The following is a 19,104-nucleotide window of genomic DNA, read 5'->3' as shown; positions in this document are numbered from 1 at the left end:
TGCTGATGAGACTCACACCCTAAGGAGGCAGGAAAATTAAAGATTTGTGTATGAAAAGGAAAACAAACAAACAAACAAACAAACAAATTTCAACTTGTGCTACGGTGCAGCATTGTTGCCTAGTATAGATGCTTTCTCTGCATTTTCAAAAATAAATTCTGGTCAGCAAATTCTTGCTCTGCACTTAAGGCAATGAAATACACTTTGCATGGCTGTATGTGTACTTTCTGCTGTGGGGTAACTGATTAGAAATCTCCCCATGCTGCAGCACATGGCACATGAAGTTATCTGAGTTTTCACAGGCTTGACTCAGCAGGATTTGGAGCAGGGCGCCTCCCAGTTCTCATGCATTAGAGAATGTTTGTGCTTTAATAGCTAGTAGCTGCACATCTGCTATTTAAATTCAAATCTAGGTTATTCCACTAAACTGATTACAGTTTAATCTTCTAGGGACACAGATTGACTCTTTCCAAAGGTGAAGTGAGCCATTTTGCTTTACAAAAAATAACTGTATATTTATTGTACATTTGCAATGTATTGCAAATACTTGCCTGTTCTCTGCAAGAGAACTCAGTGGTGGAAAAATCTTGAATTTTTTTTTATTAGATTGATGAATGTAAAGAGTAATTGGTCTCTCGCATGACATTTTATATGCCATAAATCCCCAGGAATGTGAGAAGTTTGAGGTCCTGAGACTTTTATACATCTCATTTGGTGTAAAACTGTAAAATGCAGCAGTCAGTATCTCTACTGCAGCACTACAACTTCATAAAGCTCCTTCTCATGCCACAAATGCCCTCTGTGGCTGACAGCTTTTCCCCATTTGTTTGCCACAGACAGCAGAGGGGTGGAACGTTTCCTGTACCATGGGGAGTGCAGAGACCATTGTCCTCCAGGCCACTTCCACTTGGAGCACACCTGCGTGCCTTGCCCTGGCCACTGCGAGGTGTGCCTGAACTCCAGCCACTGCAAAAGATGTTCCAGAGGCTACTACCTTGCTCAAAACGTGTGTGAGAAGCACAGCTGTAGACAAGGTAAGTGTCCTTCAGTAGGAGATAACAAGCACTCTATTGAAACTATTACAGAAATCTGCTTGAGCATATTAAAAAATGTTTTGAAACACACACCTGACTCTGAGGTCCTCAAGTACCAGCTCTGATCCTCTTCTAGTATCATGTTATTGTAAAGTAAGAATGTTTTCCTCAAATTGAGTGGGTTATGCAAAAACAAATGAGAAAACAAATTTCCATGGGTCTTTCTCCTTTTCTGATTTGAATCAAGTTTATTTCCAGGAACCTTGCTGAGTGGTTCCAAATGTTGCATTATCTAGAATTAAACTGATGATTTGCAAAACACAGGTGAAGTGGAAGATCCTGACTCTGAAGACTGCATACCATGTTCAGATGGATGCCAGAGCTGCAGACAGGGTAAATAATCCCTTCATCAACCTTATTGTTATTCTAAAGTAGTGACAATTTAGTTCCCCTCACTCTTGTCATCATCTTAAGCGCATGCTGCTGAGCAGCTACTTACTGGTGCAGGTGGTTTCTCAACAAATAATTATATTCCATACTATATTTATTTTTGAAATAAATTTCTAAAATTTATATTCAGCATAAAGAAGAATAATTTTCTAATAATTTAGCTATTAAAATTTGCAGAACTTTTATTTTTTTCCTGTTTGAATGCCATACTCAGACTGAAAGACTTACTGACTTTAGAAAGCTATTGAACTATTATCAGACTCAGAATTTTCTATGCCTCAAAACAGATTGCCACCCTATCCTTTTTCTTCAGGAATATAGGCATAAGGACAATCTTTTAATTTCATTCAAGAGCAAGGTATTGCAATAACAATGCTGCTGCCCTAAAAAATTCCTTGTATACATTTCTAGGATGGTACAGGCTAATTCATCCATGTGCAGTTTATTTGGTGTTCCTGTTGAAACGGAAAAGAAAGGAAATGCACTGAGTTGAAAATGCAACCAGCAGTCTTAAATAAAAAGAGGGGTTTGGGATTCAGGTGGAATCTCAGCTTGCCATGTGGCTGTTGCAGCTGCCCTACAGTTTCAGGGGGTTCTCCTCCTACCCGAATATCCAGAGAAAGTGAGACTGTTTGCAAGGAGTCAGCAAGTGCAGAGGGTGCAATCACGGGTGAACGCTTATAGTCCCATGGAGGTCTGCTAAGAGGGTGTGGAACTCCCCTTCAGGCAAGCACAGATTCTGCTTTGTCATGTTCCAGAAGTGAAAACCTTGGATACAAAAAATATGCCCTTTCCGTAAAAACTGTATTGCTCACATTCAGAACTACCATCCATGCTTGGGACATTTTCTGGATTTGAGTTACCAGTTCTGAAAAACTTGGAACAGCACAGTATTGGCATGCCACTGTCTGCAACAAACTCTAAACCACAACTGTCTGTGCAGCTCTTCTTCTGGCTGCACTAACTGTCACATAATTCATCACATAATTCCTTCTTCCTGCCAGTTGTCCAATCTAGTGTGTGATACCATAAAACATTTCCTGTGATGCTGGTGACCAGCCATTCCCTGTGAATTCAGCCAAGCCCAAGGTTTTCCTCTGTGACTACAACTGCCCCGTCCAAATTGTTGAATGAAGAGATGGTTTTAACATGAATGCAACTACACTGTGTTCTGTTTTTGTATGGTGTGTTTTCCAGATCCATGGCAGCTGCCTGCTTGGCAGAGCGGAGGAGAAGTTAAGGGAGAGTTTATGTTTCAATACCTATCTTTATTGGTGCTATCAGATGTCACTTCCCCATGCTAACATTTTCTGTGATTTTTACAGTGATTGTGACTTCAAATTACTTGGTTTTTTTCTGAAACGGTGTAGTGGCAATCAGTGTTTTGAATTGGGTAGATATTTAATATGTATGAATAGATGAATAGCAACTTTTTAAAAAATATAATAATTTCAAGTTATTCAGAGGAAGATTTTCTTTATTATGAACTTAATAGGTGTTCATAAGGAGACTGAAAGGCTGTTCATGGTCAGCTGGCATACAGAAAAAGGGGCTGTACTCTTTTGCCTTTTTCCTGGGAGGGTCACCAGTCTCCTAAATATTAATCATCCATAACATTACATACTTTCAACTTCTTGCACTCAAAGTTCTGATTTAAAAGAGGGCTTTTAAGAGCTTCAACATTCAGTACAATGGCTGCAGGTAAAACAAAGACTGAATTAATTTTCACTGCTGTATAAAGTCAGAAGTATTAAGACGCCAGAGTTTATTTACAGGCATTCTATTAAGGAAAGATTTTGGTGCTCATGATGCATATATTACTGAGAGTCAGAGGTTGGTTTGCTGTTCTACTTGGAAAAGAAGAACAGTAGTGGCCTAAAAGCACAGTCACAAGCAGATTTTCCAAACTATAATGTGTTCTTGAATTAAATAAGGACCTGTCAGCTTTAACTTAAAATAAGTCAGGTAGCTATGGTAGATACCTATATCTACCTACATTGTATGGCAAATATTTGCTTGTATTTTCGCTTTTAACATTCAGTGAGTTTTCGGGCATATCAACAACTTCATTCTTAGTTAAGTACAGTAATGACTTTCTCATGTCTAATCAGAAAGCTGATGTATTTAGAAACTTTCATAAAAAACATGAAAAGCAAAATTTTTAATTCCTGTCTCCTACAAGAAGTTTATTATTTTGCAAACTCTAGAGAAATTACGCTGCCATAAAAATAACATAAAATACTACAATTTCAAGGTGAGAAAATAAGGAACGTGCTACATTTAGTTTCACAGTTTCATAGTCTTTCTACAGACTCCATTTTAAAGCTAAGTGGATGCTGCATGGCCTTGCAGTTTCTTTTTCCTATCTTCCCTTTAACACAACAGAATAATTTATTCTAGGAACTGTAGAGAAGGTGTGGGAAAAGTTCAATGCTATGAAAATTTCAGGTAAAACTGCAGTGGGGAAAAAAGGTAGTAATCATAGCAATTGGAATAAACATTTACATAGTTCACATACCGAAAAGTAGTTCTTCATACACACAGCTGCAAATATATTTTGTGCATATTTATGGATCCTCAGCTGACTGAAGACCATTCTCTCATAGAAAATCATTCAGCACCTGCTTCTTCTAAATGCTTTAAGATCCTTCAATATAAACTCTAAGAAGTAAAAATAAATAACTTCTTCAGTTTATGCTGAGCACAGGGTCACTTACAGAAGCTTTATTCCATTTAAATTCTAAACATTCTAAACCAGCAAAATGCAAAGCATTCTCTTACTGTCTACAAATTACAAAGATTATTATATTTTTCTTTTTCCTTGTAGACAGAACTCCAGTTTTTTGGAGGAATATATATTCATATTAAGGTAACTGAACTGCCTGTTTTCCTACTGGCTTGAAAGAGTTTTGCTCAAAAGATCATTTTCACAAGGCACAAATGATAGATCAAACCACCAGCTGCAGCCTCTGGCATTGTTGTCCTGCTTTGCGCAGACAGGAAAATTAATAATATTTGCTTTCTTCTGGCCTGATGCCATATGCCAGCAGAATAGAGCAAGTCTGCATGGGCAGTCGCTCTCTTTGATCAGTAGTGACACTACATCCAGATTAAGACAGAGGTATCATACTTTTGTAATGGTTGCATGCTTTGCATCCCATATCAGGCATTTCAGAGAAGAAAGTAAAACCCACGCAGTAAGTAACACTGCAGGTTTTTCTTCACCAGGAGGAATAGTAAAGTGTGAGGATACTAAAATAGATAATGTTTGTTTGTAAGACCTCCTGGAATCCTCAAGGAATGTAGTCAAATCTATTTGGTTTCCTCCAAGTTTGGAGTGGGTTTTGTTTTAAGGCACCAGTGTGGCAATATATCTTCATTGTATCAACACTGAAAGTCTAAGAGCAGACATAGGAACTGAGGGAGAAACTAAATCAATCACAGGTAAGTCTATGTAGTTAAAATACAAATTATGCCTTCTTTTAAATTCAGTTATTATCTTCTTTCTGTTTCACTTCATTAATTCAGAGGCCACTAATATTTTAGGATGTAAAGAATCTTTAGTGCTCACAGGTACCATTCTGCCTGCAGACACTAAGTCCTGCATGTGCTGATAGGAGCTTTGCCTTAGAAAGCACTAACCTCCAGAAAATCTACAGCTTTGTGTGCACAGTGTCCAAACAATGGCTGTGCACATCAGGGCTCACCTCCTCTCTTTGTCCTGCCCTCAGGCTCTGGGGTGCACTGGCTCTGTAGATGCCACAGGAGCACAATTGTCATCCTCGTGCACAACTCCCCACGAGACCTGAAAGGCACAAGACTCTAGCACAGGCACAAGCCAAGGCTTAAGGGTGACCTCAGTACCTATGTTTAAATTCTTAAGAACTTCAAATAGATCCCTATTTCGGTGGAAGCAAATATTGGACAGACCAAGTGTCCAAGAAAGTGTGCTCGATACATCACAAGTCCACACAGCCAAGATTATCTTTATGATACCTTATGTCTTTGGTACCTCAGCTCCTGTAACCCAGTTTTGGACACGCTGAGTTTACTTTTCAGAGCAGCAATGAATGGCTGCTCCCTCTGATGCAGAAAGCTGGGAACTGCAGCTTTTCATTACCTTTGGCCATCAGGTTTTGATTAAATTTTAATGTCTTTTTTCTGGTGGGTGCCAGTAAACATCATGAAGTCTACAAAATTAAGTCCAGTTTCCTCAACAAAAGCAGCTTTAGAAAGACAAAATTCTGCTGCAGAAAATATTAAGGAAGAGGATTTTCTCTATGCCATTGCAGCATTCACCTTCCACCTCTCAATGCAGGCTCACTTAGATATCATCTAGATAACTGCAGGATAGCATTCATATTTTCTCAAGACTTTTAAAACCATAATGAACTTCAGACACCTTCTTCAAAGCTAAACTTTCCTTTTTAGAAAGCCTGTGGCTGTAAGCCAACACTCAGAACAAGAGAAAAAAATAAGGTAAAACTGTAGATTCTGAGCCACTTATAGTAATTATTCAAAGAGAACTTCAGAGTTAATAAAACACAAAAACATAAAAGTCTTGGCTCCTAGTTCTTATGTTTAAAATACATGTGGACTAAAGTGTTTTCTCAAACAACTTTAGCTCTCTCTCTAATCATACAATTTGCATATGCCCTTTTGCACTTACACAATGAGCAGATACCAAATTTGGCTACCTTTGAAGGTGATAAGTGACAAAATTCTCTGATACGCCTTATCTACTGGCTTGCATATGTACATTTCACAAGCAGAAATTGCCACACCAGTGACTAATAATGCTGAATAAATAGACACACCTAGCTCACTGAGCAGGTGAACATTTGCAGCACAGGGACCTCTCACAGATAACTCATAGGAACCAGTGGAGGAAGGTCTTCCTCTCAGAATTGAGTCAGGCATCCTCTCAATTTCCACTGCCAGTCTTCCTGACAGTTTGCTCCCAAGGAGTCACACGTTCCTGAGCCAGTTCTTAATCACTTCTGGGCTCTCTTCCACTCACCTCACCCAACCTGTGGAAGTAAAACATCTTATGTTATGAATAGTTCTTATGGATTCCTACAGAGTATTTCATCTCCATGCAGCAAAATACAGTATATCCCAACTCCTGATCCATCCAAATTTCCACAGTGAACACCATGACATGGCTTTGCAACCTTTGCACTAGGACTGTTTTCAAAGGCTAACACTGACAGTAAAGTACTCCTCAATTGGGTGCAGAGTGAAAAGTGTTCAGCAAAGTTATAACACTTTTCTCTTTCAAAGATATCTTACAAAAGAAATTGAGAAAACCCAAGGAGCCATGTCCCCGAGAATAAAGGCCTGCCAAAGAGGCATTTAGGCCCAAGCGTGGCATTTAGCCTCTTTGATCTAGCAAGGTAAATTCTGAGACACTCTCAAAGGTCATCCAGAACCTAACTATTTAATTTGGTTGAGGTTACAAGGTCTATGTGAAAAACATAAAGTTATAAAGGCTGAAAGTGAGAATAAATAATACACAAATGATCAACAAGATCCATTATACAGCATGGAATAGAGGAATATGGAGTTTATAAAGCTGTGGGAGTGAGAAGAGAAGTATTTGGAGAAGATTTAAGGAAGTGTGAGGCAGCTGAAAGTGCAGCACTGTCCACGGACTCAGACTTACAGACACAGATTTATCATTACATGATAAAAGAGTGAAAACTCCTCTGGTTCCCATAGCAACCTAAGAAAGAGAAAGGAAGACTTCATTTCTTCAATCCGTCCCTGATGATGAATAGACTTTGGCTTTCAAGACAAAATTATCATAAGGATCTCAGAGTAAATCTTCCACAAAAAAGTTAGTCTTGCAGAAGGGGTTTAAGATTTTCAGATAGTAAGACTTTTTTTCTACAAGCTTCTGTGGTGGTAATATGCAATCTGTGCAGAAACAAATGCCCAACAAGTTTTGGAACTTTTCTCTGATTTTCAGTCCTGACATTTCAGGGTAAGCAGAACATTACATTGGAGCATGCTGTCTTCCCTTGAGTGTAGGTAAAAGAGAATTTCGTTCCACATTGAAGATATAAAGTGCATGTATTGAAAAAAACTTTCTTTCTTTGATTTTTTTTCATTTTCTGAGAAAGAAAAAACTATTTCCTGTGTAAAATCTGGGCTTGGGAAAAATCACTGGAAAAGCTCAAGATATGAGACCAAACCTTGAATTCTGCAAGTACAGAATATTCCAAATTTTACTTTAAAGTTCTCCATAGAAATAAGAGCATAGAAGAAAACTACTCAGATTAGACCAGAAATTCACCTAGCTCAGAAGCCACTGACCAAACATACTTCAAAAATTACATATACAAACAAAGCATGTATTTTTTACTCCTTCAACAATTTGCAGTTCAGAAACTTCATGAATCAAAACAGTCAAGAAATGTTAACTGCTGAATCTTTTTGCTGGAATTACTGAAGAAAATATACATTAAAACAAATATAATCTAAACCATCTGCAGACCAGATCTTCTTTTCAGGGAAGTTTGCTGCCTCCTTGGGGCCGAAATCAGGAACCTCACCAAAAAAATGAAGGGGTTAATAGAGCCTTCGAAATACTGCTTACTATTGCTCTCACAGGAGTGCCAGTGATATTTCAACAAGAAGCTCAAGGTTAATGAAAAGAGATTTCAGGGCACTGGAAACATCAAGTGCCAGACCCTGTGCTTTGGCCACAACAACCCCGTGCAGCTGAGAGAGCTGGAATTGTTTAGCCTGCAGAAAAGGATACTCAGGGGGAACTTCTGAACTCTCTACAACTGCGTGTAAGGGCGTTGTAGCCAGGTGTAGGTCAGCCTCTGCTCTCAGCCAGCTAGCAGCAGGATGAGAAGATGTAGCTCTTGTCTGCACATGGGGAGGTTTAGATTGGATACTAGGAAGAATTTCATCACAGAAACTGTGGTTACACCTAATGGACAGTGTTGAAAGCGAAGGGAGACAACCCATCCTTTGATTCAGCATCGAACTCCGGTTTATTGATCTCACTTACACACTTTTATAGTGGTGTCAATTAAGCTCATGCATATTGCAAAATCTGAGCTCCTCATAGGCTACAGCTAAAACATTAATCCCTCCTTTTGTTTCCAATACCTGTGGTTTGTTATTGAAACCAAGATTTTTGTTCTCACCCTGATATGAAGGGTTCTCAGCCTCCATGTCTGTTCCCAAGGACAGAATGTTTACCTGTTATGAGAAGACTGTCTGAGAATCCTGCTGTTTATAAAATGTGCCTGAGAACCTAGTTATTTACAGATACGGGCTTGAGAACTGCTGCTTTACAGCTGCCTTTTACTTTTCCATCAGCTGTATATTTTCATGGCCTCTTTCTTTAAGCCATGTCTGAGCAAAATTCTCCAACAGGACAGGGAGGTGGTAGAATCACTATGCCTAGAAGTGTTTGTGGAAAGACAACATGGCATCTAGTGTTGACAGGGTGCTTGGTCAAAAGTTGGACTTGCTGATCTCAGAGGTCTTTTCCAAACTAATTGATTCCATGATTCCTTGATTCAGAAGGGGAGGTGGCACTCTCTTCAATTATCCCAGAAATGAAGAGCATAGTCTCTAACAAAATTCTTCTGGACAAAACTTCCAGCACACAGCTGGATAAGCACATCATGGGGTGGGTGAGCAGTTGGCTCATGGGTCAGGCACAAAGGGCAAGACTGGTGGCCTGTCACCAGTGGGGCTCCACAGGGCTCCATTCTTGATCCTGTACTCTCCAACATTGCCATAAAGGAGCTGGATGCAGGACCAGAAGCGATCCTAAGCAAGTTTGTTGATGATACAAAACTGGGAGGAGCTGTTGAATTAATCAAAGGGAGGTCCTGCAGAGACACCTCAATGACTGGGCAATAACCAACCATGTGAAGTTCAGCAAGGGAAAGGTGCAGCCCCCCTTAAGGACTGTGAGCAGTTTGGGCCCCACAAAATTAAAAAGACATTAAGCTATTAGAGAGCATCCAAAGGAGGGCCATAGGCATGGTGATGAATCTGGAGGGGAGGCTTTATGAGGAGCAGCTGAAGCCAGTTGTTTTATTCAGGCCAAAGAAGAGGAGACTGAGGAGAGACATGGCTACAATCTACAGCTTCTTCATGAGGAGAAGAGGAGGGCCAGATATCGAACTCTTCTCTGTGGTGACCAGTAACCAGTGACAGCCCAAGATAATGGGCTGCGATGGTGTCAGGGAAGGTTTAGGTGTGATATCAGGAAAAGGTTCCTCAGCCGGAGGTGGCTGGGCACTGTAACAGGCTCCCCAGGGAAGAGATCCAAGCACCAAGCCTGACAGGGTTCAGGAAGCGCTTGCACAACACTCGGGCACATGGTGTGAGTCTTGGGGATGGTGCTTTGCAGGGCCAGCAGTTGGACTCAATGATCCTTCTGCCTCCCTTCCAACTCAGAATATTCTGGGATTCTGTAATTCTCTTTATAATACAGAATGCTTTCACCCAGGTTGTTCTATTTTCTCCCATTCTGCTGCTTCTGGGATATTTTGTTAAAGGGGAAAGAAATAGTGAGTAGAAGATGATAGAAGAAATTTTATAAAAAATGTTCCTAATTTTGGGAGTCACATCCATAATTTTATGAGTTTTAAAATTGTGTGACACTTTCCTGTTCGTTCAACACATTTTTTAAATATAAAAATTAGTTTTCTGGTGGGAAGGTTTACCCAAAAGGTTTGCACTACCACTATCTCTTCCACCATTGCCCCCTCTCCAAATATAAAAACAGTCTTGTCTAGCTCAGGATTTTAAAATTTAAACTGATTAGTATGCTTCCAGAGGCGTCAAAAGTTTTTAACTTACCTTTGCAACAAATAGAGAAATAGGATGAAATTATTGCTTCAGATAAGTTGCAGTCTCTTTTTAACAGTTTCATTTGACCCAACCTGAGCCCCTGTGAAGGTTTTGCTTTTCAGATCACCACTTCCTAGGGACTTTGCTCCCTCCAGATACCTGGTACCTAGATTGTGCTGAGGACTAAAAAGCCACAGGTTACTGTGAAAATACAGTCCAGGATCTGTGGAAGATTCCATCTCAAAATAAATGTGAACAGAGATTCAGAGACAACAATGTTCTTTTTATGACTGTAATTATTTAAGTGTTAGAAACATTAACATAAAATTGCTGTCAAAAAAGTTATTTTTGGCACTCTGGTTTTTACTCTGAAAATTATTTACATAATTTTATATCTTAAATTTCAGATGATCCAAGAATTTGTATAACATGCATTCAAAACTATTACATGTAAGTATAGCTGTATATGTATTGCTCTTCACGACTACACATTTTCTGAAGCAAAAATATGCACTTTACTACATAGATCTGTGCTGTGTACATTGTCTCATGCTTTAAATTGCTTGTGTGAGAAACAGTAAATGGGAAAAAGACTTGGGAAATGTCAGAAGACTAGCTAGTCAGTCAGTATTGAGACCTGTTAAAACTTATGGACTGGTGGGACCTTCAGATATCAGAATATGGAACAAAAAGTGTCAAAAAGTTAAACAGTGCATATGGACTTGGAACAAATTTGCTTTTAGTATGTTGTGTCTAGTTCTGGTATGTGAAGTTCATAAGAATAATAAATGTATGGAGTTTATGCAAATGAATAAAAAAATTAATTTAGCACTTACATGGAGAGAAAAGAACATTACTGCTTTTCAAAGACAGTATTCATAGATCTCTGAAAAATTGGAAAAGAAAATGTTGACTAAGTTGACTTTATAAACAAAGGCAGTGGATTATGTTTTTACACACAATCAGCTCTTTAAAATCATGATATAATATTTTTTAATGAAGCATGTATTCAGGTTTCTGCCTACTTTTGAAAAATAAAATAAAATTAATCATATTTAAGAATCCTGAGATTAGGAAACACGACTTTGCTAGATGAATAAACAACATAACCACAACTACACTTTAAATCCTCATTATAGGAATAATTTCTGTTCATTATGCTAATCATGCTTTATCATTACCATCCCTAGAAACACACAGAAAGCAAACTCAATGACCTTCAAAATAAACTTACTAACGGTGTTCAATTTATCTTACAGGTATGAGCAGCATTGCTATAAATACTGTCCAGAAAACACCTACAGAGATGAAAGTTCTTGGCAGTGCAGAGATTGTCCTAGCAACTGTGACAGCTGTGACAAGGACGGGTGTGACTGGTGCAAGGAAGGCTTCTATCTCTCAGGTAAGCAAAGTGCTAATAATGGCATAGTACACAAGAATATTTTAGACTAGTTCTTTTAAAAAATGCTCTCAGTCCAAACTCTCAAATTCATGAATCTGTTCTATGGGAGACAGTTGGAGGCTCTTTGCAAAATCAGGCATTTGCCTTAATGTAAGGTGGGTACGTTACCCAGTAGCATAATTTGGTTCAAAGGGTCTATATAGTTAAATTTCAGCTCTTTCAGGCACGTTTTAAAAATGCATTTGATTCAGACTTTGTGAAAGGAGGGGTTTTTAACTACAGAAAGACATTTAAATGTTTTCCTACTATTTGCAAGTCCAGTTTTACTTTGACTTTTAAACACTCTAAAAAAAGCTCAGTTAAAACCACCAAGTTCCACACCAGAATCACACAAGAGTAGGAATCTCCCAGCTTTTTATGGAAGCCATAAATCAGGCAGGTCTGGTTCAGACGTGGTGCCAAAAATGAACCACAGGAATTCCTGAGGTTACAGTATTTTCTTGCCCTGGCTGTTGAAAGTGCCCAGTCGTGGCACCTTGCTCTGTGAAAAACTCTGTGATCAAAACCAAGGGTCTATGATCTCTTTAAACTGAAATTAGACAAAACTCAAAAAGCCATAAGTGCTACAACTTCCAGAGGTTTTGATGAGGTGTGCAAAACCTTAATCTGGATCAGCTTTAAACCTGAACTTAACTTCATATTCAGCAGAAACTGGAATCCTATAAATTTGCATATGTCTAAAATTTGCAATATCTAAAAATCTTAAAGGCACCTAGTCTTTAATTTTTTATTGAGACAGTGTAATTGTTAAGAGTAAACCATAAAACTTTTACCCAGGCATGGACTTCCATTAGATTTGTATGCACTCATATTTAGTACATTGATTAAAGCCAAGTTAGAGGTATATATAAATGTAGATTGGTTTGAAGTTTGTGGAGTTTCTCATATGCAACTGAACTGAATTTAGATTTCATGGTAAAAAAAAAAGAGTTTTTATAGCTGCAAAATTTTTCATAAGTTCTTACATACTGCTTTCTCTTAAACCGTTTCTGCTGGAGACAGAGGGATGGACAGGAGTCATTGTGCTTCCAGGCTCTGTTTCTGTTGCAGATGGCACCTGTGTGAGTGAGTGTGGAGATGGCTTCTTTGCTGATGGCATCTCTAGAGAGTGTGAGCCCTGCCACAGGAGCTGTGTAACCTGTGCTGGGCACAGCTACAAGGACTGCACTGCGTGCAAAGACAGTTTCCAGCTGTCTCATGGGCAGTGCCTGAACCCAAGAAATTCTCTGCCAGGTGGGAAGTTATGGAGGGGTAAGTTTGAAACAGGTCTCATAATCTTCTCTGTTTCTCTGAAGGCTACTAATTTAAAATTTAGAAAGACTATAGCAAGATCTTGCAGATTGCTTGAAACTGGACTTTTGTAATTTTAAAAGTATACTGACCAAACCCATTGGTTCCACAAACTGAAATTCATTCTCCTGCAAATAGTAGAACATGTCCATACAATGTAGGTGTTTCTTAGCTATCTTATCTGAATAAAGATTAAAAATATAATTAAGAAAAAAAATTTAAAATATAAAAGATGTGTAAGAGATTCAGTTATGGGGAGTTAAAAAACTCTGGGTGCATTGAAGATCAGGTTTTAGACCAGCTTTGTGGCCATTTGTTCCCTCCAGAGAAGTCAATATAAGTTGGAAGAAATAGAAAATAATATTGTGTGTGACTATTTGTGTGTGTAATGTGAAAAAAAAAATCTATCCTCTCTTTTTTCCTTTCTCTGTGTACATCTGCAATGCTTTCTGAGAGACCAAATATGAGCTGTAGGGCTACATTCTGACTTTCTGGTCCCATGCTGGCCATTCCACATCTTTGACAAAGTAATTACTTTTTTCTTGGTGGTCTCATCCATAGCATGAGGGGAGCAATTCTCTGTTCCAAAAAAGCTCCCAAAAATCCAAAAGGTATTTGGAACAAAAATGCCTTTATTTAGGGATGTTCAGAGGACCACTGCAATAATTTAAAAAATTATTTTCCTTCCTATCTATCTATCTATCTTCAAATGCAACCTAGTACTGTCACAAATTTCTTATTTAAAAAGTTTTAAATGAAGAGGGCATATATAGACTATTTCCTATGTTTTCACTTGAATCAAACACATCCAAGAATGACAATCCTTAGATCAATATGATCTTGTATTAGAAACTAAAATACTGTAATTAATACTTTCAGAAAAAATTTTGACCATTTCAATTAATTGCCTATCTGTTGGAGAAATTGCGTATTATAGATTATAGGAATAACTTTTCTTCAGTTCAAAAAAATATCAGAGAGACATAAAAATAAGAATATCAATAGAAAGTTTGTCTCCTACTTGCATTTTCTTGCGTTTAATCCACAGAAGCAAGTTTGGGGTTTTTCTCAACTTAAGACTACATATACATCAGTGCCATGAAAAGACCATATCTGTAGTATGATCTATCTATTGATTATCTCTTTCTCACACTGTTGAACATGGTGACTTCTTGTCAACTTTTTTCATTTGAGCAGACATCTGATGCAGTTCTACATAAATGAACATTCCTGTCCTGTGAAACTTCTTTCTCTGTCTTGCACACCATTCACTTTCCCTTCCAGTAGCAAAAATACATCTGTCTCAGGGACATTTCAGACTGAAAGGCATGTCTCACTCAGAGCTGTTCTGGCTTGGACATTAATGACTGTTCCAAAGACACAGGATTCCTGCTGCAGCTGGTGATGGGACCCCAGGGAACACGGCTGGTGGCTGTACAGCTCCTCTTGGACAGCCCTGCAGGGATTCCTTCCGTGTGGCAACTGCTGTACCATGTAACTACCGGGAAAGTGATGTGAAGCTGGGGATGTCCTGAGCCTTTTCCCCCAGGCTTCCACATAGAAGTAATCTTTGAGTCAAAACATAATGAAGTTGTCACTGTGTTTATTGAAGTTACATCCTTTAGTAACTACATTTATTGACATTTTCTGAAGCTTCCCATTCAGAGACTGTAGTCTCATACAGTTCTCATCAAAATAATTGTCATTGTTTAAAAACAACGCAACTTGAATTGTTGATTTTTATTTTGAATATCACTCACTCATTTATTTTGATGATTTCATTCAAGGGGCAGATGTCAGCTGAGTCCAGATTTGCAACCGTACTGTGTATGCTGGAAATTCTTGTTGCATGCTAAAGGTCCTCAACAAAAAACATAGGATCCAGGAAGGCAGAGAGAAAACACATTTAGCTCTAGCAGTGCATCACACTGCTAAGGTTGCTCCTGGTTAGAGATGGCAGTGCATTTCATACCCTGATAACATTTTGATATACATGGATCATTTTAAAAGGGAAAAAAGAAAGCAAACTAAACAACCAAAACCATTCTGTGTTTCACAATTTGTCACAATCCTTTTCTTTCTAATCCATTTCTTCTTATCTAAATGTTCCTGAAAATCAATAAAATTTAAGGAATGCAGTCACTATCATTGTCCACACAATTCTGTAGGATTAATACAAGAATGGATAAAACCTATCTCTGCTCCTTGAAATTTATATGAGTGAGTATTCTGGCTCTCATACCTGTACAGAAAACATCCCTGGGTGAAGAACATATAATCCCTCTCCAGCTTATTTTAAGCATACCTGTAGGTCCTCCTCCTCTTCCATTGTATATTTCAAAGATATACCTAATATATACAGATATACGGAGAAAATAATTTTTCTTTCATAATTGAGGGCAAAACCAAAGCATCCTTCCAAGTCTTTCACCATCTACTGTGGACAAATGTATCTGGGAATCTTTTATCTCACTTTACCTTTTTTTTGATATGGTGGTTTTTTATGTACTCTTTGATTTTATTCACAGTTACTTTTTCTTACCAAAATACAAGGAGACCTCCACCTCATCTGTTTTCAAACTCATTTTCCAAGGGTAGCCTGTCATGCAGCATGGCAGGCATGACTCAGGTAGCTTGTCCAAGCTGTAGGGGTTATTAGAATAGTTCCATGATTTTCACCAGCCCTACATGAGCAAGGTTGTGGCTGAGGTTTGAGTTTTGACTTGCATCTTCTCTGGCTCTTCATCAGTATAAGCTTCTTACAGTGCATCTTCCTCAGCATGCTCAGCATATTTACCTTACTGCAGCACCGTGGTAGAGCTGCCTCTGATCTTCGGTGGCCTGAATTAAAGAATCTGATTTAAAAATACAGGCCAGATGATTTCTAGTCCTACCAATTTGGGGAATTGAGCTGGGTCTGAGGAGGTTGGGATTAAATAAACAACCTTGCCCTTGCCACGGGAGTGAAGGAAGGAGAGCACCAAATGCATCCCCAGTACATGGCCTGCTCCAGGCTTGCAGGAGGACAACTCAAGTAGGAAGACAAACAAAACTTCCTCATCTAATAGTTTACATCAGCTTTTACGATGTTACTCTTCCATTTACTCTTTTTCTTCAGAAATGTACTAATTAAGAGTTGAGGTATCAGACCTTGAATTGCATGACAAACAATGAAACAATTTCTCTTTGGCCCTCCCAACCACATTAATTCAGTGGGTTCCACTGTGGGTTTAGTGAGTATGTTGACATACCATGGGAACAATGTGACTTTTGGGAAACGTTTTGCTGGTTACAAGGCTAACATAGTTTAAAGGGCAGTACATCAGAACCCTCCATGGAGAAAACAAGTCAGGGTCTGACTGCCTTTGCAAGTTGAGAGACTAGTCCATTTAGGTTAGAACTAAAATCATTGTGAATGTGGAATATTTTCTATCATGTTCAAGGTTTCACTTCCATTTTTTTATGCAAGGATAAATTATAGACCATCTCACAATTTTTTTATGAGCAAACACTTCAGCATTCAAAACTATTAAAAAATCTATTTAAATTTCTATTTACTTTGCTGGTATACTCTGCTGAGCAAACTAGTATATTCTGCTGAATCCCTGAAAGGTCATATTCAGGTCTGAAATAATGCAACATCATTATATCTGTTACTCAGGCTTTTAAAAAGACAGGGCAAGCCAAGAAAAGGAGAAAGGGAAAAAACTCAACAACTGAACTCTAGGTTTCCAGCATGAAATATCTATATTTTCTCTCATGTACCAGATGATCAATGTGGAAGCCAGGAAACACACTAGTATAAACTTAATTTACCAAGGGAGCACATGGCCCCTTTTAACTGGATTAGATATTTTGCGAATTATGATGGGGTCTTTGTTTTGCCATGTCACTAAAGGGCTGCACCCTTAAAAACAGTCATTCCTTGGTTTAATATGCTACATTGTAATGAAAATTAAAAATGGGAAAAAAAGAGGTACGGAATGGGATCAATTTCTAATGATGGAATGTGTGTTTCTTTACATGTAGATAAATAGCAGCAGTTCACTGTTATGTGCCATCCCCAATAATAAGAGCAACCTCCCACAAGCACCATTAATCAGTTGTATTTTCCTTTACTAAATAAAAAGCAAAATAAAATCAGTAAAAATATACTGGTTGTGAGAAAACAATAATTAAGGCTGTAAAAGGACCTTAATGCAGTTCTGCATATATACATATAAAGGTTTCAGAATATGGGAAGGGAAAAAAAAGCAATGGGCTATGCAGAATACAGGAGAGAAATCAGAAGTAGGAGGGAACGGGTAACAGTCTTTAAACATGAGAATGTTTTGCCATTTAAAGTGCAGAATTGCACCACCATGGGAAGAGGTAGAAGCCCTTTTAATCACCATCCAAATGTGAAATTTCAAGTTGCTAGAAGCAAGCAAAAATGATCCATTATCAAATATGTTCTTATGCATGACAGTTTCATGTTCTGGTTATTTGTTTGTATGTTTTATTGATACCAATAAATTCTGGTATTTATTTGTAAAATAATGTAGTTGTTACAAGACAACTAAATTGATAACTAATGGTTATTGGGGAGTGTCATTTACTTCCCAGCACTCCTATAATTTCTTTAAATTTACAGTTCATGTAAGTCTTCACAATGGGAGAAGTTGAGCATTTTATTACATATGTTTATAGTTTTCAATATATTTTACTATATTTATATAATTGCTATTACCTCATGGGGACATGTAAACTGTTTCGGTTTTTTTTATTCATGGTTGTATTAGTTTTGCAAGAACAGTGCCATGCAAAGAATAAAATCTAACAAGCTAAGCCACGCTTCAACTGGATCACATTCAAACCATGTATTACTACACAGCATAAAAGCTAGACAGGTCACCTTCTAAAACGAATACCATACCAGTAAGAAACAGTACTCCATTCTCTTCTGCATCCCTCACTAGAGTAGTTGTACTACGGTCCAGTAACAAAATATATTGTAAATATACAAATCCTTTCAGAAAATAATATCTAGGAGTTACAAATATTACAAATGTACACAGAGACCTAGTTTGATAGCAACTAAAATACAAGGTTTTAAATCCCCTCTTTACTCATAGAAAAGCAAGAATACATAGGATTTAAATGGAAGGAAATAAAACATCTTTTGCTTCCTGATTGCACTACCTGGCCTAATGATCCATTTTCTAAAAGAGCAGGGAGAGAGAGAGAGGTGGACATCACAAAGGAAATGGGAAACTAAAAAGAACTCTTATAACACCATTGTGGTTCTGAATGAAATTAAGGAGGGATTATAAATGCTTTTGTATGTCAAGCCGTACTTCTTTATATATGGTCATATCTCTGCTCACATGCCTTGGACTTTGTAGAGGGTTTCAGCTTTTTTTTTTTTTTTTAATAAACTTTACATTTTCCAGAACAAGTGGTGAGCATGTGAAGAGGACCATACTTGTTTTCATATGAACCCATGGTTTTCACCCTAAATATTTTTGAGAACTTATTTAATTTTTCTCTGACAGCAGATTGAAAAAAATGTTGAGATCTCAAAGGAACATAACTGAAGGAAAAAAAAAAAGGAAATATGGGGACATTGTGTTAATTGGAAATAAAATTTCACTCCTTCTTTCCTTAATTAATTTTGGGGTCACATCTTACAGTGGCATTTCAAGAAAATCTACCATTGTCTCACTCATGATGCATGATCCCAAATGAGAAAAAAGAATAAGGAAAAAATATTTCACAGTCTTTCTGCACACTTCCAGTTTTATAATCCCTTGAATAGAATGAATGGACAAGAGCACTGTGGCAGCTTCAAAGTTGCAGTAAAATTTAGCTCAAGAAATAATGAGGATCAGTTTTTCAGATTCTATAAAAGAATAACAGAGACTTAGCTGGGCCAAAGATGTTACTCATTCTGTGAAAGACACAAGAATAAAGATGGTCTTGACTCAGATTCTGACCCGAGTTTAAATAAAGGCCTTTTGCTTTTGAAAATAAAAAAAATGGATGTTGATTTTTTTTAAA

The 19,104-nt window shown here is 37.9% G+C and overlaps 1 protein-coding gene across 1 annotated transcript in view; it reads left to right on the top strand.

Moving 5' to 3' along the window:
- Positions 1-19,104, top strand: part of PCSK5 (proprotein convertase subtilisin/kexin type 5) — a 226,691-nt gene that overhangs the window by 190,673 nt on the left and 16,914 nt on the right. Inside the window, exons 23-27 of the mRNA XM_058824331.1 lie at positions 837-1,034; positions 1,359-1,427; positions 10,721-10,763; positions 11,573-11,715; positions 12,826-13,026. Coding sequence (XP_058680314.1) covers positions 837-1,034; positions 1,359-1,427; positions 10,721-10,763; positions 11,573-11,715; positions 12,826-13,026 — 654 coding nt within the window. The remainder of the gene's footprint in view (positions 1-836; positions 1,035-1,358; positions 1,428-10,720; positions 10,764-11,572; positions 11,716-12,825; positions 13,027-19,104) is intronic.

This window comes from Ammospiza caudacuta, chromosome Z (genome assembly GCF_027887145.1).
Source record: "Ammospiza caudacuta isolate bAmmCau1 chromosome Z, bAmmCau1.pri, whole genome shotgun sequence".
NCBI classification, from domain to species: domain Eukaryota; kingdom Metazoa; phylum Chordata; class Aves; order Passeriformes; family Passerellidae; genus Ammospiza; species Ammospiza caudacuta.
Note: the sequence above shows the minus strand (reverse complement) of the source record. Positions and strands in the feature narration are given on the sequence as shown.